At 48.7% G+C, this 27,777-nt stretch overlaps 2 protein-coding genes across 4 annotated transcripts in view; both read left to right on the top strand.

Annotated features, from left to right (window-relative positions):
* Positions 1-442: 442 nt before the first annotated feature.
* LARP4 (La ribonucleoprotein 4) lies at positions 443-12,762 on the top strand. Its single transcript, XM_057413929.1, is given in 17 exon segments — positions 443-766; positions 981-1,125; positions 2,292-2,450; positions 2,756-2,831; positions 3,333-3,469; positions 4,176-4,279; positions 5,273-5,383; positions 5,757-5,810; positions 6,435-6,644; positions 7,230-7,333; positions 9,466-9,699; positions 10,447-10,495; positions 10,673-10,831; positions 11,158-11,279; positions 11,507-11,675; positions 12,208-12,436; positions 12,439-12,762. Coding segments are annotated over 17 exon segments (2,244 nt in total). The 5' UTR covers positions 443-760; the 3' UTR covers positions 12,615-12,762.
* A 5,270-nt stretch (positions 12,763-18,032) lies between these two features.
* DIP2B (disco interacting protein 2 homolog B) overlaps positions 18,033-27,777 on the top strand; it is a 63,106-nt gene continuing 53,361 nt past the window's right edge. For all 3 annotated transcript variants that reach the window (XM_057413936.1, XM_057413935.1, XM_057413934.1), the window contains exon 1: positions 18,033-18,137. In XM_057413936.1, the coding sequence (XP_057269919.1) occupies positions 18,050-18,137 (88 nt within the window). In that variant the 5' untranslated portion in view covers positions 18,033-18,049. The remainder of the gene's footprint in view (positions 18,138-27,777) is intronic.

Below are 27,777 nucleotides of genomic sequence, written 5' to 3'. Positions count from 1 at the left end.
GCCGTTGCTTGTGGGGTGTTTGGAATGCTTGCAAAAGCAGAGTTTCGTGTTTATGTGGAAGGAGTTTGTTTTCTCATGGTAGAGCAAAAGCCATCGCAGTGCTTATCCTCTGTGCTGTTGCTGGACTCCTTCCCCAAAGGCCCTTGAGCAGCTCTTGGAAGGGCACCTTGGAAGGCACCCTGTTTTGCCATGGGAATATTTATCTGTGTCAGATTCCAGGTTGGAATCCAGCAGTTTCTCTTGTCTGTCTCATTGTTTCCCCTCTAACTATGGACTTTGTTGCCCAGTCTCAAAGGGAGACGATCCCCCTCGGCAGCCTGGGACGCTGTGTGTGTATCCCAACACTTGGAAACACCTCTCAGTGTCCTTGGCTGCAAGTTGAAGGAAATGATTAGTGTGGAAATTACTAGTAATTAGTAGTAAACCCACTGATGTGTGTAAGATGTAGGTAAACTCCTGGGGAAATGGGGTAGTACTCAGGTAAGTTGATGAGGAATCCTGGCATAGCGCAGGCGATGCTTGGTTAGTATAGATGTCACTAAGCCATTAGTTTCTTCTCCTTGACATATGTTTTTTTACCATCCTTTCTAGGAAGGGGTCTGGAGGAGGGAAAATTTCCCTCTCTGGTGAAAGGGACCTGGAGCATTATGACAGTCAAGTCTTTAAAAGCTTGTGAGTTCCCAGAGTCCTTGACGGCTAGCTGCTGCCTCTGCTGCTCTTGTCGGATGTCAATAAAGAGAGGTTGAAGGCAACACTTCTCATGGAGGTAGAAATGAAATACTTGGAAAATACCAAGGATTTTCCTGTTTTGATTAATGAAAAAAAAAATAAATCACATAGGTGCTTAATAGCTGGTTAGACACTTGAGATGTGGAACTAGAGCGAAAGAAATCACTAAATTCACCTGTATTGTCTGCCTTGACTTCTGAAGCAGCTCGGGATTGTTTCTCCTAATGGAAGTGTTCTGGTCTCTCCAGCAGGTAACATCCAAGGGCGCTGGCTTAAACCCTAACGCCAAAGTGTGGCAAGAAGTGCCCCAGGGGAGTGGGGAGGCTGTGCCACCGACGAATGGCGCAGAGCACTCGTGGCAAGAAACAGCGGCTGCGCAGGGGACTCCTGCTGAGGGTGAGATGGCACAGCCCCGGGTTTAGAGCCCAGCTCTGCGTAGCACTGAGGCTTCTCTGTAGGACTTCTGCCCTGAGAAGCAACCTCTGGCTCTTGTCCTTGAAGTTGTTAGGATGCAGTATGGGATAAACATGAGAAAGCAGTAGGCACTTTATAGAGATAATTGGCCTGACCACAATCCCTAAACCACCTCTGGTTTAGTGTCCAGAGCTGTGCTAGCACAGGACAGGTACCAGGATCCAAGGGGCCCAGTGATGACTGAGTAACGCGCTAAGAGGGAGACAGGATGCTAAATGTGTAGAAATGGTTTCGTGGCTTGTTCACCGTTGCTGCACTTTAGTATGCACTTTACCCCATGAACGGGAAAATAAGATCTGAGGGCACCTGTGATCCTGGTAAGTCACTGAGGTGGTGCCAAGAACTGTTAGACAGGAGCGTTGTGCTGGAGTAGGGACTGCAAAGCATCTGTGTTAACACCTCTCCGTTTAGGCTGATCCTGTTTCAGTCCCTGTTTTCCGTACTTCCCACGTGGTTGGCCAGAACTAAATATTCAAATGGTTTAACTCCTCTGATTTGGCCTAGACTTGATCTGAAGCCAGTTGTGTGGGCAGTGTACTCAAAGCACAGCAGAGGCCTGTTAAGCAGGAAGCAGAAGACCTCCTGGAAAAAGGCATAGGAAAAGTTAGGGATAAAGACGCAAGGATTCAGTTCGTGTGGTGGCCCTGTCAAAAGTTTCTGGTAAGTCAGCAGAAGCAGAGAGAGAATTCTGAGTTTGTGACACAGACTCCTTCCAGATACAGTGTTCTTGCTTTTAAGCAGTTCCTAATGCAAGTAGTTGAATAGTGTCTCTTCTCCGAAGCGTGTTTTAGTGAATTCATTGTTAGTGTGGAAAAGATCCAGCAGAGGAGTTGATTTTCTTGGAGCAGCCTCCTTCTCCTGATCACACTGAAGTTGTGCTTGGTTTTATCTCGAGCAGCTGTGGTGAGGGCTAAGCTGAGGTGTCCTGAAGAGATTGGCTGGTTTCAGCGTGTGTTATAACAGCCACTAGATGCTTCTGGGTCCTTTATGTAAATAGGAATCACGTAATGCATTGATGTAAGCTACTTCAGTGCTTTGGGTTTAGGAGCTCACAGTAGGTTTTCTGTCGCTGGCTGTTCCTCTGCCAGGTAACATAGAGATTGCAGAGGATAGCTGCAAGCAATATGAAGTGATGTATTCCCCGTCTTGTGAGGCCACAAGAAATGGGACAGGAGTCGATGAAGCATCTGCAAATGGAATTGTCCTGGCGACGGAGGATCTTGGATACCAAATCTATGAAGTGTCTGGTGAGTAGCTGAGTTCAGTGCCTCTGTCAGTACGTGTCATCCTCTGAAGTGTGCTGCAATATGATATGACTGAGTGGGAGCTATGTGTGTTCGAGAAGATCCATAGCACTTGGCCAAGTAGGTGAAAACTGGGATCCAAGTCATTCGAGAAGATGTAGCGTGGTGCTCTGTAAGCATGTCTCAGATGACCTTTTTCTCTTGGCCTTACTTAAAAGGATTCTGCCTTTTATTGTACATTGAAACGTGTTCTTGGATTGTGTTCTTAGCATGAAACTGGAACTGACGGTCAGTGTGGTCTCTTCTAGGTGAAGGCAGCTCCACTGTGTCCACAGAAGACATTAGAGAATGTTTGAAAAAGCAACTTGAATTCTGCTTCTCACGGTACAGTGCAGTTAACGTAGCTTTGTATAAACCCTGTATTAAAATCATTAACTGTTTTTTTTCTGGCTTGGTATCTATCTTCATAGAACGCTAACAGTGAGTGAGAGGTGGTTGTGATGTAACACAAGATCTGCTGTAGAAACCCTGCGGTTCCTTCTAGCTGTTCAGTCCCATCCATCCATCCTTGTCCTGTAATGGGGATTGAGTAGGATTTCTGTGCTTACAGCTCACGGTTGTCAGGTGCTGAGATGATTGAGCTGTGTGTTACCAAAAGAGGTCTCTGGCAGGATCTGTCTTGAAGACCAACATGCAGAGCACTGTAACTTCCATTCGGTTTTTGAATTACCTTGCTCTGCTTAGTGTTGATCTGCCAGGATTCTGGCTAGAGTTACGTGTGGATGGTGCTGGTGAATGTTTAGGCCTGCACTTATCCTGTTGGTTTGAGTCTTCTGTAAGGGAAGTTCAGCATTTTCATCAGATAGTGAACTCGTGTCTTTTTAGGGAGAATCTTTCAAAGGATCTCTACCTGATGTCTCAAATGGATAGTGACCAGTTTGTTCCGATATGGACAATTGCCAACATGGAAGGCATAAAGAAGCTGACAACTGATATGGACCTCATCCTTGAAGTTTTGAGATGTAAGTGTGGCTGTTTGGTGTCAGTGGAACAAAGAATCCTTGCTTGCTTTAGAGAAATGTATTAGTCTCTGAGCATGTACTTGGGTAAGTGGCTGTTCCATGCTCCTGAATTCATCTTTTGCTTTATAATAAACTGTTTACATCTGGCCCAGTAAGAGGCTACACAAAGGTACTGCGAGCAGGGAAAGTCTTACTCTGGGAGTAAAGCTGGTCTTCTGATTGAGTGCAGAAGTTAGCTAGAGGTGATAAAAGTAGAAGAGGCCCATTAGGAAAAGCTGGTTAGAATTCCTGGGCCATGCTCCCTGTTGCAGGATGTTCCTCGTGGCACGTGGCTTCAGGAAACAGTTGTCAGTGAACTGTTAAAGTCTTGATTCTGACTCGATTTCCCTGCTTGAACTTTCCCTGACAGGGCTTTGCCTAGGAGTGGTTTTATACCCTCTGACTTGAGTTTGAGCTGGGAGTGAATTGAACTTAGGACTGAGCTTTCTAGATAGTTAAGCTGTAGGTGGAAGCAACATCAAATAGCTGAACTGTGCTGAAGATCTAACAGGACATAGCAGATCAAACAGTCCTTTACCCCGAATTCCAGAAAGCTGGATTCTTAAGCAGTTCTTTGTTACAAGTTTGGTAATGGAGTCTGTTACTGCTGAGGTGTTTTGCTGTGCACAACATCCAGTATTAAGCCAAGTTTCTGGTTTAATTTCAGCTTCTCCTATGGTACAAGTGGATGAGAGAGGGGAGAAAGTAAGACCAAACCACAAGCGATGTATTATCATTCTTCGGGAGATCCCTGAAACAACACCTATAGAGGTAAGTAAATAGAAATGAAAGAAATAAGAGCCTGTTGATGGGTTTGGAAGGTGCCTTCAGACAGCAGCAGGAAGTGTTGCTTCAAAGGTCAGCTGGCATTTCATTTGATTAAACACTGATATTTTTCTTGTCAATCACGTAAGTTATCTTTTCTGCCTGGCTGTACTATCAAAAGAGCCAAAGTAAAAACTTGCTGGCGTTGTTGTCCCTTCCCCTTATTTACTTGCACATTAAAATGTTCTCCAGTGAACTTCCCTCTGCCCCAAACCTGAGCTGGCTGGGCTTTTTGGGAAGGACATTTGGACTGGTTTCTTTTCAGATCCCGAAGCAAAACCAGGCCAGGGCATAGCTTGGAATTCAGGCTGAATTTTTGTCACAGCAGTAACTTCCCTTGAAGTCAGACGGTTGTTTTGGCAGCGAGAAATGTTACTAAACATTTCTCATTCATTGTGACCCAATGTGAGCTGAGCTCATTATGTTCAGGGAAGGGAGGATAATAAAATTCCTACTGATATTTGGCGAACGGAATGATTTAGTTCTTTGTTCTCTCAAGTTGTAACACAGGGTGTTTGTCTACCAGCATTTTTAATCAGTTCTTTCAGTTCAAATGCTGAACAGCTGCTTTGCCCTCTCTTTAAAATCTGATTATTGCAAAGCCGTCAGGTTGCCTTGGCTTAGAAATATTTGCTAGAATCGTTCTTGTCTAGGTGTCTCCCCTGAGCTAAAGCCACATTTGGGCCACCTCTTTCATACAGAAGTGTCACCACTTCTACACTGAGCTCGGGTTTCTTTCCACATGGGTCTGCTACTTTATAGTTGAAGCGCTCGATAAGCTGGACTGGTGTTGTTGGGTTCAGAAACACACCTCGAGGGAATGAGAGAACATCCCTGGTTAAGGGAGAGCTGCAGCTGGAGTGTAAGCTTCTGTTGGTTTAGTGCTCTCTTTACACCTTAGAGCTGGCTCCCCTTGACTGCCTGACTTCTCCCCCTTAGGAGGTTAAAGCTCTGTTTAAAAATGAGAACTGCCCCAAAGTGATCAGCTGTGAGTTTGCTCACAACAACAACTGGTACGTTACATTCCAGTCGGATACGGATGCCCAACAGGTAAGGCTGCCTTCAGCTCTCAGTGACATCTCGGTTTTGTTACTAATACTCCTCCTGCTCAGGAGGATTGCATGTGTGCTTCCTGTGCCTGGCATAAATGGGTGTTTGCTGATACCCCTTTTGTTAAGAGGTTATTGGCAAATTCTAGTTAATAGAGAAGAAAGGTGAGAGCCTGTGGGGTTATAACTCCCTTGTCTGCCTCTTGCCTCAGTGCTCTGTGACCGTAACTGTCATCCAGTATGCTGAATTTGAAGTGCTAATGAATTTAGCTGGGTTAATGGGGTAGTACATTGCCACACGTTTGTGTTAATCGTGCAGCATCCTTGGAGAAGTACAGTTTTATCAAGGTGTCTAATCTCTTTCATATCTGCAGGCATTTAAATACCTAAGGGAAGAAGTGAAAACCTTTCAGGGCAAGCCAGTAATGGTAAGGCTGCATTATGTGAGGATTCTGTTAGAACTGCATTGTGTATTCTTTGTGTTTGGATGCTAATGTGCATGGGGGGTGTTATGACACTGAGGAATTAGTGGGATGGTTCATACTACTTGCTCTGTTGGCTGTGAACTTGAATGAGGTCATGGATAGCTCTGAGAAATGACAGTCGTGTGGCTGCTGGTTATTCCCAGTGCTGCTTCCCAGGAGGTGTGAAATACATTCCTGTTTCATCTTCCCTTCTCCACGCTGCCCAGAATCTGGGTCTGCAGAGCTCAGGTCCCTTGCCATCAGGAGTCTCTAGCCTGAGTTAGCTGCTCTGCAGCTAAGGCTCGAGTGATCTGCTTGTACTGTGAGAGGAGCTGTCAGAATTGGAGCCTGGACAATTAACTGCTATAGAAAGCAGTGCTTGTCTTAAACTTGATGGATTCTCTACCTAAAGTGTGTCCTTCCCTTTAGCACGCTGTGAGAATGTAATCTCTCCTGATTTTATCAGTGTTTATTCATAAGCAGTAATCAATCTTCTTCCTCTTAGCATCCCCTGTTACAATTTCAGTAGGCCAGAAGGATTTCTCCTCCTTTTCTCCCAACCCTGCGATGCGATTTGCTGTCTTGCAGGCAAGGATAAAAGCCATCAACACGTTTTTTGCTAAGAATGGTTACCGGGTAGTGGATTCCAGTGTCTACACTCAGCCAGTTCAAACACAAGCACAGTTTGCCTCGCCGCTGTTTATGCAGCCTGTATATAGTCCTCAGCAGTACTCAATTTACAGCATCGTGCCTCAGACTTGGTCTCCAAATCCTGCACCTTACTTTGAAACACCACTGGTGAGTAACGGCGGGTGGAAACGTGAGGAGCTAACCCAGAACATCAGGGATCATTTGGTGGACAGATCAGAAGGGTTAGCGGGCTTCTCAGCTGTAGAATGCACAGGTTTTCTAGTCAGATCCCTCTGTTTTAGGGTACTTCATGTTACATCATGGAATCACATACTGGTTTGAGTTGGAAAGGACCTTAATATCGTCCAGTTCCAACCCCTTCCCATGGGCAGGGACACCTGCCACTAGCCCGGGTTGCCTGAAGCCCTGTCCAGCCTGGCCTTGAGCACCGCCAGGGATGGACCTGCTAAAGCAGCGCTGCCAGAGAGGCTGCAGGGCTCCCCATGGACTGCCACTCACTTCAGTGAGTTCTGGTGTGAAATTCCAGTATCCAGTAGCTGGTGTTACTGGAAAAGCTGCAAAGCAGGAGGACTCTGATGTGCAGACTGTTAGCCTGGCAGGGTTTTCACTTCGCAGCGTGCTAGATGGAAAGTACAGGCTAGATGAGTAACTGCTGAAGCTGATCTCATGAAACTGCAAACGTTTTCCTTTTAGTTGAGCTGCTGAGTTGTTGTGTGTGTGTGTGTGTTGCAGGCCCCCTTTCCTAACGGTGGATTTGTGAATGGCTTTAATACACCAGGATCATATAAAACAAATGCTGCTTCGTTGAGTATAGGTCGCCCATTCCATAGAAATCGGTAAGACAGCTCTGTTTGCTCTCTGAGAACTTCCAGTATGGAGATGCTGAAGTGTTCCTTGCACTTGTAAAATGCAATGCCTTCTGATGGGATTGGGTCGCTTTATCAAATATGTATGACATCTGCCAATTGGATTTATAAGAGAAAATCAAGGTGGCAGCTTAAGATCCTAAAATAGTGGATGCCTTTGCTGGAGAGAGCAAAGGTAACTCCTTTAAAAGCCTCAGAGGAACTCCTGCAGACAAATAACTAACTTCCTCCTAAGGTAACACTTCTAATTATGTTTGTTATACACAGATGATAAACTCCTGCAGCACAAGAGTAAGCTTTTCCTGTCGTGTGATGAGTCTTGCAGGGAGCCATTCAGTTTATGCAGCTGAGAGTTGCATGCCCTGACTGCTGTGTGCTAAAACTTCTTGATGCTGAGTCTGGGCCTGTAATTTATTTGCTTTATCCCCATCTTTCCTGTTAACTGTAAGGACTCAGCTCAGATATAAACACTGAGCGGGGAGGAAACAGCTTTGTATGTGCTGAAAGTGTACTCTGTAAATACAATGGAGTCGTAATCTGTTTGTGTGGGTGGGAATTGTTTTATTTGCAAGCTCTTTCACTGTATCCTGTGGGAATGGGAACTGCTTTTTATATCCTTTGAGAAGTCGGTTGACAACTGCCAGTACATAAGAGGGCTTGTGATGCAGTTAAAGGTCTGTGGCTGTTGGCAGAAGGTGAACTTCAGAATCTGCTCTGCAGTGACTCAGCAGAGTCTTAATGCAGGCTGTGAAACTGGGAGCATGACTCCACTTGGGAGCCAGGGCAGCTGATTCAGTTCCAGCTGCTCTGCTCCCAGTTAAGGTCTTTTTGTAAAGGTGTTTGAGTTCTGTAGGGTTTTGGTTTTTTTGCCTTAAATTGTGCCCAGACTTAAAACTCTCACGTATAGGGATCCTGTCAGAAGTTCTGGCTGCTGAAACAACACAGGAGTTGTACACACCCAAGCACTGACATCTTGAAATGCCCATACGTTCACTGCTGCCTTGTAGATCACATCTGTGTGATCCTTAAGCTTTTAGAAGTCTTCTGGTTACGTCCAGGCTGAGTTGTGAAGTCAGGGCTTTAGGGTCAAGCGTGGACAGGTTCTGCTGGTCTGTCTTGGTTGTCTTATCGTTCCTGCCAATCCTGTTCAGCCTTTGCTTGTACAAAGCTCTGGTTTTGAGCTGATAAACCTTCCTGTTGTGACAGCAGCTCCACTTCAGCAGGATTTCTCCGCAGACCGGAGACAGGGAAGGCAGCAGCCTCCAAGGTTTGGCCCAGTGATGATCAAGTATCGCGCTAAGAGAGAACAGGTCCGACAGTTGGCTGTCTGGGCAGCCTGCACCTCATGCTTTTCCTTCCCTTTGCTCTCTCATGTCATCTCTCCTTCTCTCTGCTTTTTTTCCCTTCCTTATCTTTCCTCGTCTTTTCTGCTTTGCTCTTCTGCCCAGACAAGACTGCGGCCTTCTCAGTGACGGGTAAGATTATGAGATCTGAGGGCTGCAAAATGACTTGAGGATCTTCCAGTTTGAGAACAAGTTGAACCAAACGAAAGAATTCAGTTCCCTTACCTCCTCCCCGTGGTGTCTGCTGATGGAAGACTTTACCTTACTGGGGCCTTAAACCTGGTACTTAATGCTGCTTGAATTAACCTTTGCTCAGCACTGCAGACCAGCAGTTCTTGCTCCAGTTCAGTTTTGTTGCTTGTGGCTGGATCAATTTGGTCCTCAGCATGGACTTATTTTTCCACGTCGCTGCCAATGCCCCCGTGCTGCAGGCCCAGGCAAAGGAAGAATCCCTCGTTGGGTTCTTCCAGTTCTTCCACCGCTCCTAGCCTTTGGGTGGGTTTTTTTTTGTTGTTGGTTGAGGTTTTTTTGGGTGTCCCCCTCTTTGAAATCTATTGGGCAGCGACTTCAGTGTTTTCTTCCAACGGCACCGCTTGAAAGGAGAGGAGGTTGCAACAAAGCTGTTACCAAAAGGAATAGATGGAGGTAAGGAAGAGCGGTGTTTCCTGAGCTCCTTTGCCAGCTGTGACTGCACTGTAGTTGGTGGTGGTTCCGTGCCTCGTGGTTTGGGTGACTGAGATGCTGCTCTGTGTCCCGCAGCGTGAAGCCCCACTTCCGATCATCCAGCAGCTCGGAACACGCTGCGGAGGGTCCAGCTGCCCTCGGTACCATGCCCATGGGGGACGGACCACTGAACAGAGCCAGCTCAAGGAGTTTTGTTATGGAGCGACATAACAGCACGGTAACTGGCCACCAAGACCAAGGTTATTCCCAGAAGGATTCTCCTGCTGCACAGATGGAGCAGAATGGCGATTATGGCATTGGCAGGGGCAGGTAAAGAACCGGCTGTGCTGCTTTTTGCTGTAAAACACCATGAGGCAGCTGGGACACGGTGCTGTGGGTTCGACTGACTTGTGTTAGCCAAGGGTCACCAGCCATTGGCACAGTATGTATTTCTGTGAAGACTGATGGGGAAAGCTGGTGTCTAAACAAGCCAGGTGCAGTAAACACTTAACTGGGCACACGGGTGCTTCCTGCTTGACTGTACAGCTGTCAGTTGTTCTGACAAACCCCTTACAGTGAGGCAGTGAGGTGTCTTTGTTTCAGTATAACTGCCTGGTTTGTGGCCTGAATTAAAGCAGTTGGTACTTGTGTTGCTGTAAAGAAGAAGCAAATCCTCATTTGGGGAATTTAATGCTCCTAAACGTTTTAAGGTTAACTAGTTTCATCTTCTGTCTGTTAAATCATTTAAAAATACGTGACCAAGACAGAGATGTGAGAAATCAGATGATTTCTGTAAAATTATAGGATACTTTTCTATGATGGTACAGTCTCGTTGTCCCTTGTTCAGATACAGTGCTGTAGGATACCTCCTCCATGGGGAGAGAAAAGGGAACTTGTTTACTGTGTTGGCTATGAGCCAGCAGTGACTCCTCCTGAAGATGGAGAACATCCCAGAACTGTATCTTGAGGAACATCAGTAGGCTGCTGTAAATTCCCTGCCACAGGCTCCCCTTTGTGCGGATGAGTGTGCACTTCAGCTGCGTGAATGCACTTACTGACTCTGCTCTCCCTTTAAAGGAGGAACGTTTTCAGAGGTCGGAGGAGACGAGAAGACGACCGGGTTTCAGTAAGTTCTGCTTCCCTTACCGCAAGGAGTTGCACACAGTGCAGTGTGCTGGCTTTGCGTTGGCTGGGGGAATGGTGTAGTCCTTAAGTTCCCGGGTTACAGTGTGGGGTTTCAGTGAGGAAATGCTCTGACACTGCCCCTGTTACAGCCCCATTAACGGGTATTCTCCTTCTCTAGAGACCTCAGCCTTCAGCAGAAACAAAGACTCAGACACCAAAGTTTGATTTGCTAGCATCAAATTTCCCACCTTTGCCTGGCAGCACGGCAAAAATACCAGGAGAGCCTGTGCTGGAGAGCAGGATGTCCGACATCGTTAAAGGAGTCTGCAAAGAAAAGGTACCTGCTCCTCCCTGGCACGTGCACAGTGGGCTGCATGTGCTGCCTCTCCCTTCTGCCCTGCTTAAAGAATCAGTTTTAGAGCTGCACATTAGAATGCTTTAAGCCCAAGCATTGTACTAGGCTTGTTAATCTAATAGTTAACCTGTTTGCTTTGCCCCTATAAAGAGTGCTTGCTTTAGAGACGATGCTCTAAAAGAAGTAAAATTCCCATAACCAGCCTTTGGAAATAGTGTTCTTCTTAGATGTCTTGAACTGGCATATTGAGGAGCAGTTGAAGCACATCCTGATCTTTCCATCCTTTGCAATTTACCCTTTCTGTGCAGGAAAGCAAAGATTTGCTGCCCAGCTCTCCAGCCCCTGCTCAGGAAGAAGAGACGCACAGCCCTGTCCAACAGCCTGTGGCAAGTGTGAGTTCACCAAGTCAGACTGAAGCTGTGGTCTTAAGGTATGGAGATTACTTAAGAATATTATAGTTTGCATGCTCTTAGCAAAGAATGGTTTCTTCTCCCTCTGAGGTAGGCAGCTTCTCTAGAGGCCTCTAGATGGAACTAACAAATGGTGGTAATGGCCCTAAAAACCCCTCAGTTGTGACTTCAAAGGAAGAAAACGCTTTCTCACACAGTGATTTCTGTGTGAATAGGCTTTAATGATAAATTGTTCTTGATGTAACAGCACAGTTCAGCCAGAGAGCAAGCCAGAAGAAGCGTCTGCTCAGAAAGAAGTTGCAAGCCACGTTTCCCCACCCGTGTCTGTGTCTCCTACCAGTGCTGCAAAGCCACCAAGGACAAATACCACTTCACCTTCTGCTAATGCAAGTGCAGCTCCTGCTTTGTTGATGCAGGTGAGGCCCAGAGCAAGGAGTGGGTGGGGAACGTGGGGACCTTTCTCTTGGATGTGCTGTAGTGCCTGGGACCTTCTCATGTGGAGTTTGCCACAGCTTGTGGTGTAATCATAGAATTGTTAAGGTTGGAAAGGACCTTAAGATCATCCAGTTCCAACCCCCCTGCCATGGGCAGGGACACCTCACACTAAACCAGGTCACCCAAGGCCTCGTCCAACCTGGACTTGAACACTGCCAGGGATGGAGCATTCCCAACCTCCCTGGGCAACCCATTCCAGTGCCTCAGCACCCTAACAGGAAAGAATTTCCTTCTTAGATCCAATCTAAACTTCCCCTGTTTCAGTTTGAACCCGTTACCCCTTGTCCTGTCACTGCAGTCCCTAATGAAGAGTCCCTCCCCAGCATCCCTATAGGCCCCCTTCAGAGAACGGTTCCTCATACACGTTCTCGCTGTCGTGCCTGTGACGGGGTGGAAGAGCGCAGCGTGGTTGTTCTGGTACATGAACCTTGCTCTTCTCCCTTGGTCCCAAAGGAGCCCCGCAAGCTAAGTTACGCTGAAGTTTGCCAGAAGCCCCCAAAGGAGCCTCCTCCGGTCCCTGTTCAGCCTCTCCGGGAGCATCGCACCAACATCGTTCCCCCTGCCAAACCCGAAGACAACGGTACGCCCGAGAAGGCTTCGGAGCGGGCTCCCGACAAGGCTGAAGGCCGGCTGAAGGATTATTCTGGCTTCCGAGGCAACGGGCCTGCCAGGGGAGCTGCTGGGAAAATCAGGGAACAGAGGCGCCAGTTTGGACGCAGATCATCGCCTCAGGGAGCACCTCGGCGTGTCGGCAAGGAGCAGTACGTGCCACCCCGCTCACCAAAGTAACACCTGGCCAGCCAGTTGTTCCTCTGCTTCATTTGAGCTGTGGACAGATAAGCAGCAAAAGGAGACTGTGAGAAAGGAGTATTCACGAAGGGGAATACTGAACTGGAGCGCGGCTTGTGCGGAGAAGTTGGGGAGGGTCCCGAAATTCATCTCTCAAAGTGATTTCACAGATGCTGGAGGATTCCAATCGATATAAATATAGAGATTATAATTTTTGTATTTTTTTTTTGTTTTTGTTTTTAATTTGCAGAGGGTTTCCTGCTTGAAATCAGGTTTGGGCTTGTGAACGTAGCGTTTTGACAAAGCGAAAGGATATGAATTGAGAAGTTCCCCTGTCCCTCAGTGGAGGAGGAAAAGGATAAGAGAATATTATTTTTGAGAAATCTAGCATTTCTGTACAATTAGAACTTTTTTTTTTTTTTAACCTATTTAACATTTGGCTTTGGGGCTGATGTGTCTGCCCTTGATGGCCTTGCATTGCAGAGCACGTCTGCCGCCGAGGTGCTTGGTCGGTGTGAGTGGAGTGACTGCAGCCAGATACCGTTGTCATGGCTTAGTCACCATTCAGATGATACAAACTGAATGTACTACTGTAGTAAGCCTGGTGTTTCCAGCTTGAAGTAGAGTCTCTTGACCTTACTAATGATTCATTCAGCAAGCTTTTTTTAAACTATCATTTTCAGGATGCTGGACTGTAGATGGGAGCACGTGGACAACAAAACTTGTCTTCAGAAGGAGCCTAAAGGGAGCCCGATGGAATTTTTCATTGGCCCTTTTTCTTTGCCTCCTTTTGAAGGCAGTTTCTTAGGTTTGGGGTTGGTTTTACTTTTTTCCCTTGCTTGTTACTTTCTCTAATCTCTTTATTACAGACTTTTTGTGCATTTCTCTTGCTATGTTTTCCTGAGGCAGGCCCAGTGTAGGATTGATGGGCGGCTACACAGTACTTCATGAGCGAAGAGCCTGGGATTCCAGTGGTGGATGTGGAATTCTGCCTTGCAGGTGGGAACTGTGGGCACAGAGCTCTGCCTGTCCCACAAGGGTTAGACTGCTGTCTCTTTGGCTAGCAAATCAGAGACGTGGCTGGGTTTTCTATACACTGACAGGCATGCATGTTGGTGTATGTACTGACAGCCTCCCCATGAAAGGAGGTTGGAACTAGAAGATCTTTAAGATCCCTTCCAAACCGTTCTATGAGTTGTGTTCTGGAGTAGGGTATTGGATGCTGTATGCTAGAAATCAGGGTTTATATGTACTGGGAACTCACTGTTTACAGCTGATGTAGTAGCAACTGACTTTTTAACTGTTTAAAGTGGAACTAAAGGTAAAGAGTTAAACCCCTCATGCTCGGAGAAGCTGCTTGGAAGGTAGTGTCTTGCCTAGCTGTGTGCTGACTAAATTTGCAACACTATTGTGTAGTAAGTGGTTAAGTTTCAAGGTGATTACCATAAAGACTGAAATAGGAAAATTCAGTGCATTAATCGGCCAAAATCAGCATGCCAGGGTTCAAAGTTCTGTATAAAGCGTTAGGGAAAAGTAGCTTCCAGCAGTAAGAATCACACCTTTTTGGGTTTTCTCTATTTTTTCCTTTTTTTTTTTTTTCTTTTAGTGAATAGCAAGTGTACAAATTTAAAGTCGTAAGTTGTGAACACTGGAAAACTCAATTGTGATATATACCGTAAACATCTTAGTAATATATTAGTGTTGCCATTAGAATGAATGTAAGTGGCAGTTCAGATAACTGTGAAGACTTTTCATCTTCTGGTTTCTTAGCCAGGTAATCCTTGGCGACTTCTTACTCAGTAGGCATTCTCTATCAACTGCTTTGAGAACACTCATATCTATTTTTATAAATATATATATAAAGCCAGAGTTGTCATTTCTCTAACTTATTATTCAGCTTGGCAATTGCTTTGATTTGATTCATAACACGATATAATGTATTTATGCAATTAACTGTTCATTTCTACGCATGTTATATATATACACACACATATATATATATATATGAACCCCAAAATCATTATTCACTTTGAAACTACCTGTACTGGGCTTGGGACGGGTTTTTTTGATTTAGTAAAAGAAATCCTTGATCACGTCTCCAGTTTAGGGATGCTTACGAGCCCTTTGCCATTTATCTCCATAATGCTACATCTGTTGGAACGACAGAGGAGTCGGAATGCTTACAAGTGTTCCGAGTTCTGAAGTGTAATGAGTTCAGCGTTAATTTTGCATCATTTTAAAGGCCATAAAGAATTACTGCAGTCCAGCTGGAGAAACAAAGCTGTATGATAGTCGCAGATATTTAGGATAGATGTGCACTGTCGTGGCAAAGAGGAGGAAGCGTTGGGATGCGAGCGGCTGCTGTGAGCTGTTTGCTGCTCCGAGGAGCTCCTCTTTGGGAAGAGACTTGTGGAGATCTTCCTCTCCAGGCTCTGGGGTGAGGGCATGGAGCTAATCCTGATCCATGCAGGCATCCGCTTCCAGGCCAGTGCACAGAATAACTGCGTAGTGCTGAAGGTATCCGAGTTGTTAAGGATTGTGAAATGTAACTTCTTCATTTATTAGATATGGGGAAGGGGGGGGGAGAACCCCAAACTGCAGTTCAGTCTTGGTTTTGTGAGGCGATTGGGAAAGCTTGACCATGGAAAGGATGCTTTGTATGTCCTGGGTGTGCGTTTTCCAGCAGCAGATTATGGCTCTTGTACAGTGTAGGCAAGTAAGTCTGTGAACCCGTTGGCTGTTTCCAGCATAGCCAAACTTGGATGAGGACAGTCACCATTATTTATTTAATACCTGCGTGCAAGGATTTAACTTCAGCGTTTCCCTTCCTCCCCCAGTGCCATTGGTAACTGTGGTTTTGTTTTCTTTCCTTTCTATTCTTTTACGTGTGTTTGTGTGTGGGGAATAAGTAAATATAAAGGCTGTGAAAACCATAGTTTTGTGTGCAAGTTCTCCTGCAGTACTTGTATTGCATGGCAAACATATAACCTAGATGGCTAGCTGCTACATTCTCCTCCCCACTGGGGACACGGGCAAGGCCTTGTGTCTCTCTGCCTGTGTCTGCGTGTTGTGACGGACTGGGGGATGCGGGGACGGAGCCAGACTGACTGCCAGCACAGCTCCTCGTGCCCTTGGAGCTGGATCAGGTCCTCAGCAGAGGTGAAACTGTCCCTTGGTCAACAGCCACGTTCGTTGCGCGCTTGACGTGACAAGTGACGGTTCTCCGTGGTGCCTTCTTGGGTATAAAAGTACCAGAAGGTGCAAATCCCACCTCACTTTTGAGGTTTAGGAGCTGTGGCTTGCTTTCAGCGTTGTTGGCTTTTGTTAGCTGCAGACGTACACTTCCCCAAGTTACCTTCTTTTCCAGATCGTTGTGCACGGAAGGGATTGGGCCGCTCTCTTGTCCTTCTGCTGAGGAGTGAAAAAGAGAAGTTTTAACTGTTTGCATGTGATAGGAAAATTACAAGTGCAAAAAAAACCACAAAAGTTTGGGGTTTATTTCCTTTTGGTTTCTAAAATTAAGTTAGGTTTCTAGCATCTTACATTCCTGCTATCTTTGTTTTGTCTTTTAAAAACCATAAAGAAAGAGTTAGCCTGGCACAGTAGGATGGTGCAGTTTTAGCAGTAGGTTAAAAAAAAAGAATTAAAAAAAGGCAAAAAAAAATTAAAAAAAAAAGTAACCCACTCTATTAACCAGAAGAGAAAGATGATACTGTGGCAAATCAGTAGCAAATAAGTGACTTAATCGATGCTTTACTGTAGTTAAATAGCTATGGCCTTACTACTTTGTCGATATCAGCTTAATTGTCTTGAAACTGTCTGCTCTTTTTACTGTTAACCCGAGTGAACGTTCACCTGGGGTAGAATACCTGCTATGTACAGATGAGGATATTTTAAACCTGTAAAATGCGCCATTGTATTACAGACGATGCAACAGAAATGCACTTCGGGGGGAAACCTTGCTTTTTTTTTTGTAAATCCTTGATGACTACAGATATGCAATAGAAGTTTGTTTCTTTGTTTGTTTCTAATTTTGATATTTCCTTCTTGAAACATTAAGATTGTTGCCATTAATCCGAATGATTTCTCATGCTCTTCTTTTGTGTGTGTATATACTACAGCTAGTGCGAGCTTCCTTTAGGGTGGTACCTAACCTGGGTTTGTGGGAGTGTTTTAGGTGGCTCTTTAAGTGCCTTTAGCAGGGGCACTTCAAGAAGTGAATCGAGTCTGTTTTCATGTACAGTTGGGAGGACTCGAAATGGAGTGAAAGCAGCTTAGTGCTGAAAGAGAGATAAATCCATCTGCAACCTAACCTGTAACAACTTTAAAGTTTTATATTTAAGAACCAGAGGTTTATTTTTATGGAGCTTCAGTTATGGATACAGTTTCCAAAAAAAAAATAGAAAAAAAAAAAGAAAAAAGAAAGAAAAAAAAAAGCGATTTCCAATGTAAAGACTGTGCAGAAATGGTTGTTTTTGTTCTAATTTTTATAGAATACAAGATATTCAGATAATATATTGAGCTCACGTTACCGCAGCCTTCTCCTTCCTCCCGGATGAATCCAGCTGCCCCTTGGCATTTGTGATCCCTCTCTTCACAGCGGTAGGGCTGCAGTGGAAGGAGAAAAGCTTCTCTCCTGTGTCCGTTCCGGCATCGCCCCGTTGTCAGCCCTCTGTGAAGCAGGTTCATGCTTTAACTGTTCCAATGATGACGACGTGCTATTTGTATTTGTTTCTGACATTGCCAAGGTGCTATGGGAAATTGAAATAACAGGTAGAAAAATAAAGCTGATTTAAAAGGAAAAAAAACAAAACAAAAAACCACACCAAAAAACAAACCAAACTCCCACCCAACTCGTGGAATTCCATGTGTTTTGCTGGGCTCAGCTCGAAATGGGGTTTCCTTTGGTTACCTTTATTTATTGCTTAACGCAGGGGGGACCAAACTTTGGGGGTTTAGCCCCATTTTGCCCATTCTGAAGGCCATGGGGAGGAGGGGGGCGAGGCCTGTTGTCCATGTGGGGATGCCATAAAAGGGGGTGATGCTACCCCAACCCTCACTTCCCCCTCCGACAGCACCGACACGAGGCGCTGTCGCGATAGTTGCTCCGCTGTCGGTGCCGGGTCGCGACGGCGCTTCCCGGCCGAAGGAGCGGGGCGGCCTGAGGGGGTGCGGGTGTTGCGGGGGGGGGGGGGGGGGGAGGACCCACGGCCCCGGTGCCCTGGGTCCGGCCGGGGGCGCTCGCTAAGACCGGGGGGGCGAACCGAGGCCTCCGGGAGCGGCTCCGGTGGGGCCGGGAGCTGCAGGGAAGGGGCCGCGCCGCGAGGGGGCGCCCTAGGGTGAGGCTTGTCGGGCGCGCCGCCCCCGTCACGTGACGCTGGGGCTCAGCATGGCGGAGGTGGCGGCCGCTCCCGCTGTGCCCGCGGACCGGAGCCCCCGGCGCTGAAGCCGGAGCCGAGCCCCGTGCTTGGGCCCTGCCTTCGGCCCCCGTCCCCTTCCGCACGCCATGGCCGAGCCGGCGGCAGCGGGGGTCTCGTCGCTGCCCCGCGAGGTCCGTGAGCAGCTGGCGGAGCTGGAGCTGGAGCTCTCCGAAGGTGAGGAGCGGAGCGCCGGGAGCGAGCCCGGCCCGTCCTGCCCTGGCCTCGGGGCCCGGGGGAGCCTCCGTGTGTGGAAGCCGAGAGGCGGTGAGGGTGGAGGGGGGCTGAAGGGAGAGGAGGCCCGGGGGGGGGCTGGGTGTGAGGAGGCCGGGAATGGGGCTCGGGGGCCGGCGGTGCGGGGGCTGCCGTCGGGGCTGGGCTGGGGTTGGGGGGGGGAGACACCCCCTCGATGGGGCTTTGCTTCCTGTGGCCCCTTCCCGGTAGTTTCTAAGCTGAAGGATGCGGAGCGGGAGGGAGGGAGCCTGGGGGGCAGGCGGTGGGGCTGGGGGGGGACGGACGGAGGAACCTGGGGTACGCAGTGAAGCCGGAGCCGTTTCCACTTCGTGCCCGAGTTCTGTTGCGGGGCCATCACCGGGACAGAGCCTGCGTGTTCCGGAGGGGGTTTTGTGCTGGTGCCTCCTCTGCATGGGTCCGGCTTTGTTTCTGAGGGCTCAAACCGCGGCTCTCGGTATCGCGTTGTTATAAACCCCCCATAACCCCCCTCCCCACGGAGCCCGAGGGATGAATCCGAGGGTGAAGGCTGCAGAGCAGGTAGCGCTGTTTTGCATTGCTTTGATTTACCCTCCATCAGGGCACGGAGCTTGGTGCCATCAACATGGGAGGGCTCGCGCTGTGCTCCCACTGAGTACGAAACCCGAGGCAGAATCAAGCCGTGGTCGCATCCGTCTTCATCCTCTCTTTGCCCCAGCACCTGCAGTGTGTACGGAGGCCGTTGACTGAAGCCAAGAGCGGGGCTTCATTCCCTGAGCTGGGAGCTGGCAGCCCCCCATTGCTCGCAGTGCTGCTTGGATGTGGTTTATGGGGAGGCCTTGGTGGTGCTTTCTTAACTCGTTTGTAGGCAAACTTTAACATTAGCTTTTATTTCCCCTTTTGTTTCCCTTTGTCAGCTGTTTTCAGATGTGTTTTCTGGCCGCGTTTAACCGAAGGGATAACGTTGTCTGCTGTTTGGTTCTGGGCACTCCAGGCTAACAAAGAACTGCAGAGCGTTCCCGTTGCTCTGAATGCAATACGACGTGATTTTGGGGGGTGTTCTTTACTATTTGCTGTTGGTTTTAAGCATTTCCTTGGAGTTTATGGAAGTGGTGATGCCGAAAGCCCGTTAGAGTTTGACCCCGTACCAAAAATAGGTCTTTTTGCTAAAATAACTGTGATATGGTGGTGATTTTTAACAAGCTGCTCAAATAGCTTCAGCTTCAGTGCTAAAGAGGGAAGTTTTCTGTAAGGAATTCTCTGCATATTTAATCCACCGCCCCCTTGGTGGATTTAATCCTCGGGCATCTTATGGATTTGTTTGTGCAAATCATGGAATAGTTAGGGTTGGAAAGGGCCTGAAGCTCATCCCGTTCCAACCCCCCTGCCATGGGCAGGGACACCTCACACTAAACCAGATCACCCAAGGCCTCGTCCAACCTGGCCTTGAACACCACCAGGGATGGAGCATTCCCAACCTCCCTGGGCAACCCATTCCAGTGCCTCACCACCCTCACAGCAAAGAACTTCCTCTTTAGTTCCACTCTAAACTTCCCCTGTTTCAGTTTGAACCCGTTACCCCTTGTCCTGTCACTGCAGTCCCTAATGAAGAGTCCCTCCCCAGCATCCCCACAGCCCCCCTTCAGATACTGTCAGGCTCCTGAACTTCACATCACTTTTTCTATCACCCCCGCTCCATGATCCCATAGAACTTTGTGTGGCTGTGGCCCCGGCCTCTTGGAAACGTTTTCCATGGTATCTTGGTGCTGAGATAACTGAGGTCTGCCCTGTAAAGGAGCCGAGTGAGTCAGCCCGGGAACGTCATCGTATGGGTCTTGAAACATACGCCCTAGTTTGAGCCTTAAGCTTCCAGATTCGAAGGCGTGTGTGTGCATTGTGCCACTGACTGGAGCCAGGGCCTGTGCGTAGTAAACAACGCTGAATAGGAGCATTTCATTAGGACCAGCAGCAGTGCCTCACGTTGAGCTGCTTCGTTGTTGCCCCCATAACAACACTTGAGCCTTTATTCCCCCGCCTTCTCATTGCAGCTTTATTTGTCTCTGGGCTTAACTGTTTACTGTGTAAATGCTTCTGGGTGCAGACACGTTGCTTTTGGAACAGGAGGGGAGCTGCAGCTGCAGGGAGCTCGTGCAGGAAGCAAGGTGCTCAGTCCTTGAGGTGCGATCCTATGAGCGGGATAGGGTTTGGAAGATGCCTTCGGATGCTGGAGGCTGCAGGCTGAGGGCATGGAGAACTTGGGTGCTGGTCCCAGCAGTGAGTTCTGCTGTGCAGGGCTCTGTTACCGCTCCCCAGCACGGTGCAGAGAACTCCTAACAATATAGGGGAAATCCAGTATTCAAATGTTATCTGGCGTTCTGCTTGGGAAAGTTGCTGTGTCAGCAAGTCGGATGCAGAATGGAGCGGGATTAGTTTAATGTCTGCTTAAAATAGGAACTGTAGTTTGCAGTGGTGAGGCTTCCTTCAGGAGCAGTCTGTGCAGGCAGAGCAGCAGGGCAAATTATACCTCTGCCATTCCTGGGGTATTCCTTACGGAGCCCTGTGGTCAGCATGGAAGTAAGAGTAGCCCTGCTCCTGAGTACGTGTAAGGTGTCTGAGCAGAGCAGTGGGGTGTGCTTCAAGAAATGGTGACTATTAGTGAACACAAACTGCATTATTTCAGTCTTTATTGTGTGTCTTTATTTGGCCTCAGTGACTGGTTTGAGCCTAACTCAGTTATTTGGAAGTGTAGATAAGAATTCCCATTGTCTTCCATCAATGGGAAGTGTGTCATACCCAAATCTTACCCACTGCACGTTAATGGAGGTGTCCCATTCCCTTACGGAAGGGCCCAGTGTTGTTGTAAGCCTCTAAGTGTTGAAAGCACAAGGACTGAAGCTGAGCAGTGAATTGGGTCGTGGAGCTGTGAACCTGGAACCTGCTCATCATTACTCAGGTTTTCCCTCTTTTCCCACTTGTGTTTTCTTTCTTTCTTTCTTTCTTTCTGCTGCTTTTCTTCATCAGTCAGTACCACCCACATCCTGCATCCCTAACGATGGGAAGGGCTGGGGTTGTATTTGCATCTGCTTCTTGTTCATGAGCACAACTGCCAGGGATATTAACTTTAAAGAAGACTCCCCCCACCAAGTTTTACATCTCTTTGTGCATGGGAGCTCAGCCCCATGCCTTTGGGCTTGAGCTGCAGCCGTGTGTCCGGGTGGCTCTGCATCCACAATGTGATGCTGTTCCTTCGAGGGCTCGCCCTGTGTGCTGAGGAGCTCACAGAACGAGGTAAATGGCTCTCTTTGTCCCATATTCACCTGTAAACGCTGGTGTTAAAGCACCCCAGCACCCAGCCTGGGGGACCTCTGGGTGCTCGTAGGGTTTTCTCAGGCAGCTCCTCTCGCGTTAAGCTCATCACAGCGATGTTAATGGAGCTGTCATTAAGCACGTTCACTGCATCGGGTTTAGCGCACGTTACGAGACTGCTCTGCTGCTGGTGGGGCAGAGTTTGTTCTCTCGGTGCAGCATCCATGGCGGGGTGCTGAGGGCTTTGCTTTGGAAGCAGGGCACGTATCCCAAGCCATCCTGTGTCTGAGAGGGTGAAACACGCTCAGGAAGAGCTTATTTAGCTGCTGGGTTTGGGTTGACGACAGTTTGCCTTGCCCGATGCTTTAAAGGGAAGGGATGTTTGTGGAGCGACCTTCGGGCTGGGATACCTATGGAAGTGCGAGGTAAGGGGTGGGGAACGCTCTGCCTAGTCACAAAGAGGAATTTGCCTGGTGGTTGAGGCCTTGGGCATCGTGTCAGTGGCTCCCGGGTGATGGGGCAGGGTTCTGCCATCAGTGCGTGCAGGAGGAGCTGGTTTCTGTTCCCTCCTCCAGTTAAACACATTTGCGATTTCAGGGGGGGGTTGCAGTGGCTTCGTGCCCCTCTGTGTGTTCCTTTTAAAGCTCATTGGCCCCTCCCGAGGCTCTGCCTGCAGGGGAAAGCTTCGTATTTGGGTTTTCAGAGGCTGAAGGAAGAGCAAGGATGGTGGCGCGCGTGGAAAACGTAGGATCAGCAAAACAGCTGAAACCCAGGCCTGAAGGGCAGCCAAGAAGGATAGAACCTGCCTGGAAGAGAACACATTGGCTCCAGCAAGTGGGTAGAGCCTTTATTTTGTTTGGCTTGAGAGTCTCCTATGGAATCGTGGTATTCCTCTGTTCTCTCAGCAGCTGCGGGGTTCAGGTCTCGTTCCGTCCTCACCAGGCGCATGTCGAAGTAGGTGAGGATCTTCCTTCCCTATGGATGAAGGAGCTGCAGCGCAGCACGCCAATAGATTAGGGAAGAGCCAAAGGAAGCGATTGCCCGCCCAAGACCCCGCTCTGGCTTTTGCTGAGTGAGCAGAAAGGTTTCACTTCAGGTTCTTCCCCGCTGGCAAGGGGAGAGCTGAGCCTCCAGGCTGAAGGAGGGCTCATAAACAGGAGCCGGTTGGATCCGATCCTTTTGGGGCCAGCAGGACTTAGGGGTGGCTTCTGTGCGTTTAGGCAGCGTCTCAGCCACGAGTCTGGCGTTGGGCAAGAGGAATCGTGGGGAAGCTTTCATACTGCTGCCTCCATTCACCGGCTGCAGGTGGGTACCACATCTGCCGAGCCCTCTGCGTGCGGCTGTGAGTGCTTTGAGATGCAGAAACCTCCTTCTGGAGCCTGTCACGGGGAGCTGTGTGCGCCCGTGTGTGTTCAGAGGTGATCCTGCCTTGTCTGGCTTTACAAAGGCTCTGGTAAGAGCTTTCACTTCCGAGGGTATCGCTGCGTGCGCTGCAGGCACGTGGGTGCTGCGCAACAGGAAAAGGAAGCCCGGCTCAAGGGGTGACCAGGAGGAACACATCTGCCACCGGTGCGTCAGGCAAGGCCCCTAAGGTGGTCACGGGTTTCTGCTATGCAGGTGGTCGAAGCAGGGTGATTTAAGGCATTAATGGTTCAGAGAGAAGGAGGAGGGATTGGAGACGGGAGTAGATTTTGCTGTTGGGACAAGGCTGGAGCCTGTACACATGAAGAAAAGGAAAGGTTTTGGAGCATCCAGCTGGTAGAATAAGGAACAACGAGGAGGGGTAAAGAATGTGCGTGTTTCTGTGTTGCTCCCCATTTCCTAAGTATAAAAGGGACAAGTTTGAGGCCATTATGAAAAGCTGCAGCTCTGCCCCTTTGCCTTGGGGAGAGGAGAGAATGAGAGGCTTTAAAGAGAGTCCTCCACCTCCTCCCTGGTTGCTTCTCTGAAGCCTTGCTGGGGTTGGAACCAGTTCTCCTCAGTGGGGTGGGGGGGCCATGTGGTAGCAGTGATGCCAGGTTTGTCCTTTATGGTTTCTGGTGCTTCTTTGGGTGGTATTTGCAGTTTCAGCTGGCTACTCAGGCTGGAAACGTTAATCAGCCTGGTTAGGCTGACACCTCCATGCTAAAGCTGCTCTTTGTGGTGTCCTACATAACTGATCTTCAGGTTGCTATTTTAAATTCTCTAGCATGAAATATTCAGTAGTAAAAGTGATGGATGGAGCCGTCGCCGTGCGGAGCCAGATTCAATCCCGCGTCCAAGCAGAGCTCCATAGGACAGCGTGCGTCCTCGTGGCTCTGGTTCATGGGGACCGTGGTGGAAAGGGTGATGGGTTCCTTCCTGCTTCCCTCTATCTGAGTAGTTTGGGTCCTGAAGTTTTCTATTCGTGGCATTTATCGTGTTTATTCAGGGGCAGGTTTCAGAAGCAGGGAGGGAGCTCCTGGTGACGGGTCCCAGCGGTGCAGGCAGATCCTGTTTGCAGTTGGTTCAAATGCAGTGTTCAGATAACTGCTTCCGATGGCTTTCATCAAACTGTGTCTCTTTTATAAAGGCATTTCCTGCATCTCTCACCGAGTTGCTCGGTTGCTTTTATAGCTGTGGCTTAAGAAGTGAAGCATTTCTCTGTTTGAGGGCGATCCGGTCCAAAATCTTCCTTGGAGCTTACGGAAGCAGAGCAGAGTCTCCAGGCCAGGATGTCTCGTCCTATTAATTAGAATGGAAGACTCTTCCATTTGCACCATGTGTGAGGAAGCAGTGATTTATAGCTAACGGATGCTCTGCAGGCAGCAGCATTCCATCTGCTCCACCAATATTCCCGTTGCGTTTTGATGCGAAGTCTTGGGAAAAGCCTCGCACCTGGAATTCTCATTCCCGAGCACGTTTGCCAGGGCTGGGTTGTTCCTCCGGCCTTGGATGCTTTTTGCAGTAAAACACTTATTTCTATCAACTTGCATTGTGTTTCCAGCTTCAAAGCGGAGAGTTTCTGCAGTGCTGCTTAGCATAAGCACAGGCAGCAGAGGTTATCTTTATACCAGAGACAGGCAGTGGAACAGGGACTTAACTTTCCTTGCTGCTCGTGTGAGTGAGCACCTTGGTTTATTTAGTGTAACTTGAGCTTAAAACTGAAGGTCTTGGCAACATTAAATACCTTAAAGATTAAAAGAAGGATAAAACCAAAGAGCTTGCTTAAGGTTTTAGCACTTCTCTGCCAACAGAAACCTTTTTGAGTGCGTGTTGACTTGAGAACTGCTGATCCAAACCAGGTCTTCTGGACTTTGAATTCCATGGGGATGGAGCCCACAGGGCGTCCATGAGTGCATCTTGTGGGCCCAGGATGCGAGTTCCTGCCTCAGTGATCAGCAACTGAGCCGCTTGGAGTTGTCCCCCAGCCGTCAGGCAACCTGCATTGCCCAGCTCCGTGGCCCTAGGGAGCAAAAACAACCAGGAGAATTGTATCCCTGCCTGATAAAATTAGGTCTTCTGTAATCTCTCTCATGGCTTGCTGCCTCGAAAAACATATGTTTTAATGCAGGAATAATGCATTCCATTGAGGATGGCTGTAGCCGTGGGAGCTGCTTGACTTAGTGAATAAAGCACTCCCATTTTGCCTCTGGGATCAGGACTAATGTCAAACATCAGGTCTAAAGTGCAGCAGTGGAAACGAGTTGTTTGGGATGTTTTTCCTGTCTTTCCTTCTTAAGAGGGGCATTGTTCTGTTGCCTTCATCCTAAAGGAGCTGGGAAACTAAGCCATCTTTTTATTGGCAAAGAAGAGGTGTTGGTCGATTTTAGCTTACTCTGCACGAAGAAAACTTACTTGGGAATAGCAACATCGGTGTTCCTCCAAAGCAAGTTTATAATGGGTTTCTCTGGGAGCACAGGGAATTTGCTGGCGGATGTCCGGCTTTATCCCTGCCTCTCCTGTCACTGCAGCCCCATGCATCTCCCTAGTGCAGACAAAGCCCTCTCTTCTGTTGGGAATTGAGCATCATGTGGTACTACGTCTCCTCCTTCCCAGCTGCTGAATTCCATTGCAGGGAGCTAAGAATAAGCCTTTTCCCACTCATGATTTTCCATAGGAGCCGTTGCTGCAGGGATGGGCTGTGGGCTGTAGAGCTGTGCTGCTGGGAGTGGGAAGGGGAGACCGTGAGGGCCACTACGACTTTAGGAGTGCTGCGCGGAGCATCCGAGCCAGCTGATGACGGGGCATTTCCTTGGCCCTAACTTGGAAGGATGTGGCCTGAAGTGGGAATGGTGCAGCAGATAAAGCACCAGATTGAGAGCGGGAAGGTGTGGGTGGCTTCGGGTCCTGTCCCAAAGTGTGATCTCATTCCCACCCTTCCAGAAAGGGTAGTCAGATGAGGATGTGTTAGAGGAGGGTTTGTGTTGCCTCCTGTCCCACCTGTACCTTTAATGCACCAAGTCTTCATTTAGAGTGCTGATTAATCCCCGACATGGAGAAGCATCCCAATCTGAAGCACCTTGGCTGGAAAGGCTGTAATTTGCTCACCAACACAGCAGCAAAGCGTGTATGGCAGTAGGGATGGCCTGATGAAGGCTGCTTGGTGGTTGGCTCTCCATCATCACCATCACTGTAATTACCTGCTTTGGGTGCCTCTCTGGAAGCAGTGATTGCGGATAAGCTGACCAGCCGAAAGAAACCCTAAGGAGGGGAAGGAGGCCTTGGAATTCCTGGCTATAAAGGTGTATGGGCAAAGTGAACAGTTGGAAAGGTCCCCCCTCTGCCTTGCTGTCAGCAGGACAAGCTGGGAGCCTGGTGTGGGTTTGTGCTGCTGCTCCTGCTCCCAACGTGCATTGGCACCGTGGTGAACAGGAGAGGTGCTCCCAGGAGCTGGGAGGTGACAGAGCACATTCCAGGCTGGGGTTATGATGGAGAGGAGAAGCAGAGTCAGGTGATCCGAGCTGGAGATAAAAGGTCCTTGATCCTCTGTGGCTTTGGGAGAGGAATAAGCAGAGCTGCAGCTTATTAAAGCAGGCTTTTTTCTTGGCTTCTTTTCCCCCTTAACTGACTCTAAGGAGAAAACCCCTGCTAAAAGAGCTCCGTTTGTGGCAGTCAGTGGAAGATGGTTCCGTGTCCCATAGGGGTGGTTCTAGCAGAGCACTGATGGTATTTGGCTGGCCAAACGCAGGGCTTCTTGCCGTGCTCTTTGTGTCTGGCAAAGGAGAAGGGTGCTGCTGGCTCCTTACCGTGGCTCTGAGGTGCAGGGAAGCGTTTATGTGCCCGTGGTGTGTCCTGGAGAGCTGCAGCCCTGGCTCCAGAGCAAAGCCTTTGGTGCTCTCACCTCTTAGCATCTTCTTCTTCCCATCTTGGAGAGCGCGGGCGCCTCTGCTCTGTGTAAAGGGGTGGGCTTTGGCAGGGTGGAGGGGGCTTGATTGAACCATCAGGAGATGGATGAGGAAACGTTAGGATGTTGATTGCACTGTTAGGAATAGAAGCTTTGTTTCTTCAGGTTCTGACCCCTTTCCTTCAGTTCATGAGCAGTGAAGGCGTTTGCAGGTCATCAGATTAGAAGTGATTTTGGTACAGCTCTAAACGTGGTGGCAGGCCTGAAAAAAGCCCTGAACACCACGGGGCTGAAGCTTGTCCCAGCCAAAAGGAGGGCTCGCAATAGTCAATCCTCATGTAAATGCTCTTTGGAGACCAAGACCTGGGTTATTCTTAGGGCAGAAGCTGGAAGTGATCCCTTAGGGATTAAAAGGAAGAACAATTCTCATTGTAACTCCGTACTGATGGAAGCTGCTGCAGTGAAAAGGGGGAAGTGGTGTGATTGCCAGCTCCCAGGCAGGAAGCCACAGGGCTGAGCTGAGCTGGTGCACATCAGATCTGCTCCGTTATCCCTTCAAAGGAAGGGCTTTGGTGGAGCCTGTGCAGTGTGCTGGGGGTTTGCATGGTCTTCCCCATGGGAAGGTCGTCTCACGTGTAGCTGCGATGGGGATGGGAAGCTTTGGTTGAACACGGCCGGAACCACGTGGATCTGTGGAATTCCTCCTCTCTGCTTGGAATCCCCAAGTGTTTCGTGAAACAGCCTGAGTTGGGCAGAGAAGAGATTCAGAGCAGCCCAAGGAGAAGGACTTGGGGGTGTTGGTTGATGAGAAAATGAACATGAGCCGGCTTCAGTGTGAGCTTGAGCCCAGAAAGCAACCGTGTCCTGGGCTGCATCCAAAGGAGCGTGACCAGCAGGTCCAAGGAGGTGATCCTGCCCCTCTGCTCTGCTCTCGTGAGACCTCACCTGGAGCATTGTGTGCAGTTCTGGTGTCCTCAGCATAAAAAGGACATGGAA

This window comes from Pezoporus wallicus, unplaced genomic scaffold (genome assembly GCF_028554395.1).
Source record: "Pezoporus wallicus isolate ANWC-B61680 ecotype Strahan unplaced genomic scaffold, APGP_CSIRO_Pwel_v1 contig_1, whole genome shotgun sequence".
Classification (NCBI taxonomy): Eukaryota; Metazoa; Chordata; class Aves; order Psittaciformes; family Psittacidae; genus Pezoporus; species Pezoporus wallicus.
The sequence above is the reverse complement of the archived record's forward strand: the minus strand, read 5'-3'. Positions and strand labels throughout refer to the sequence as shown.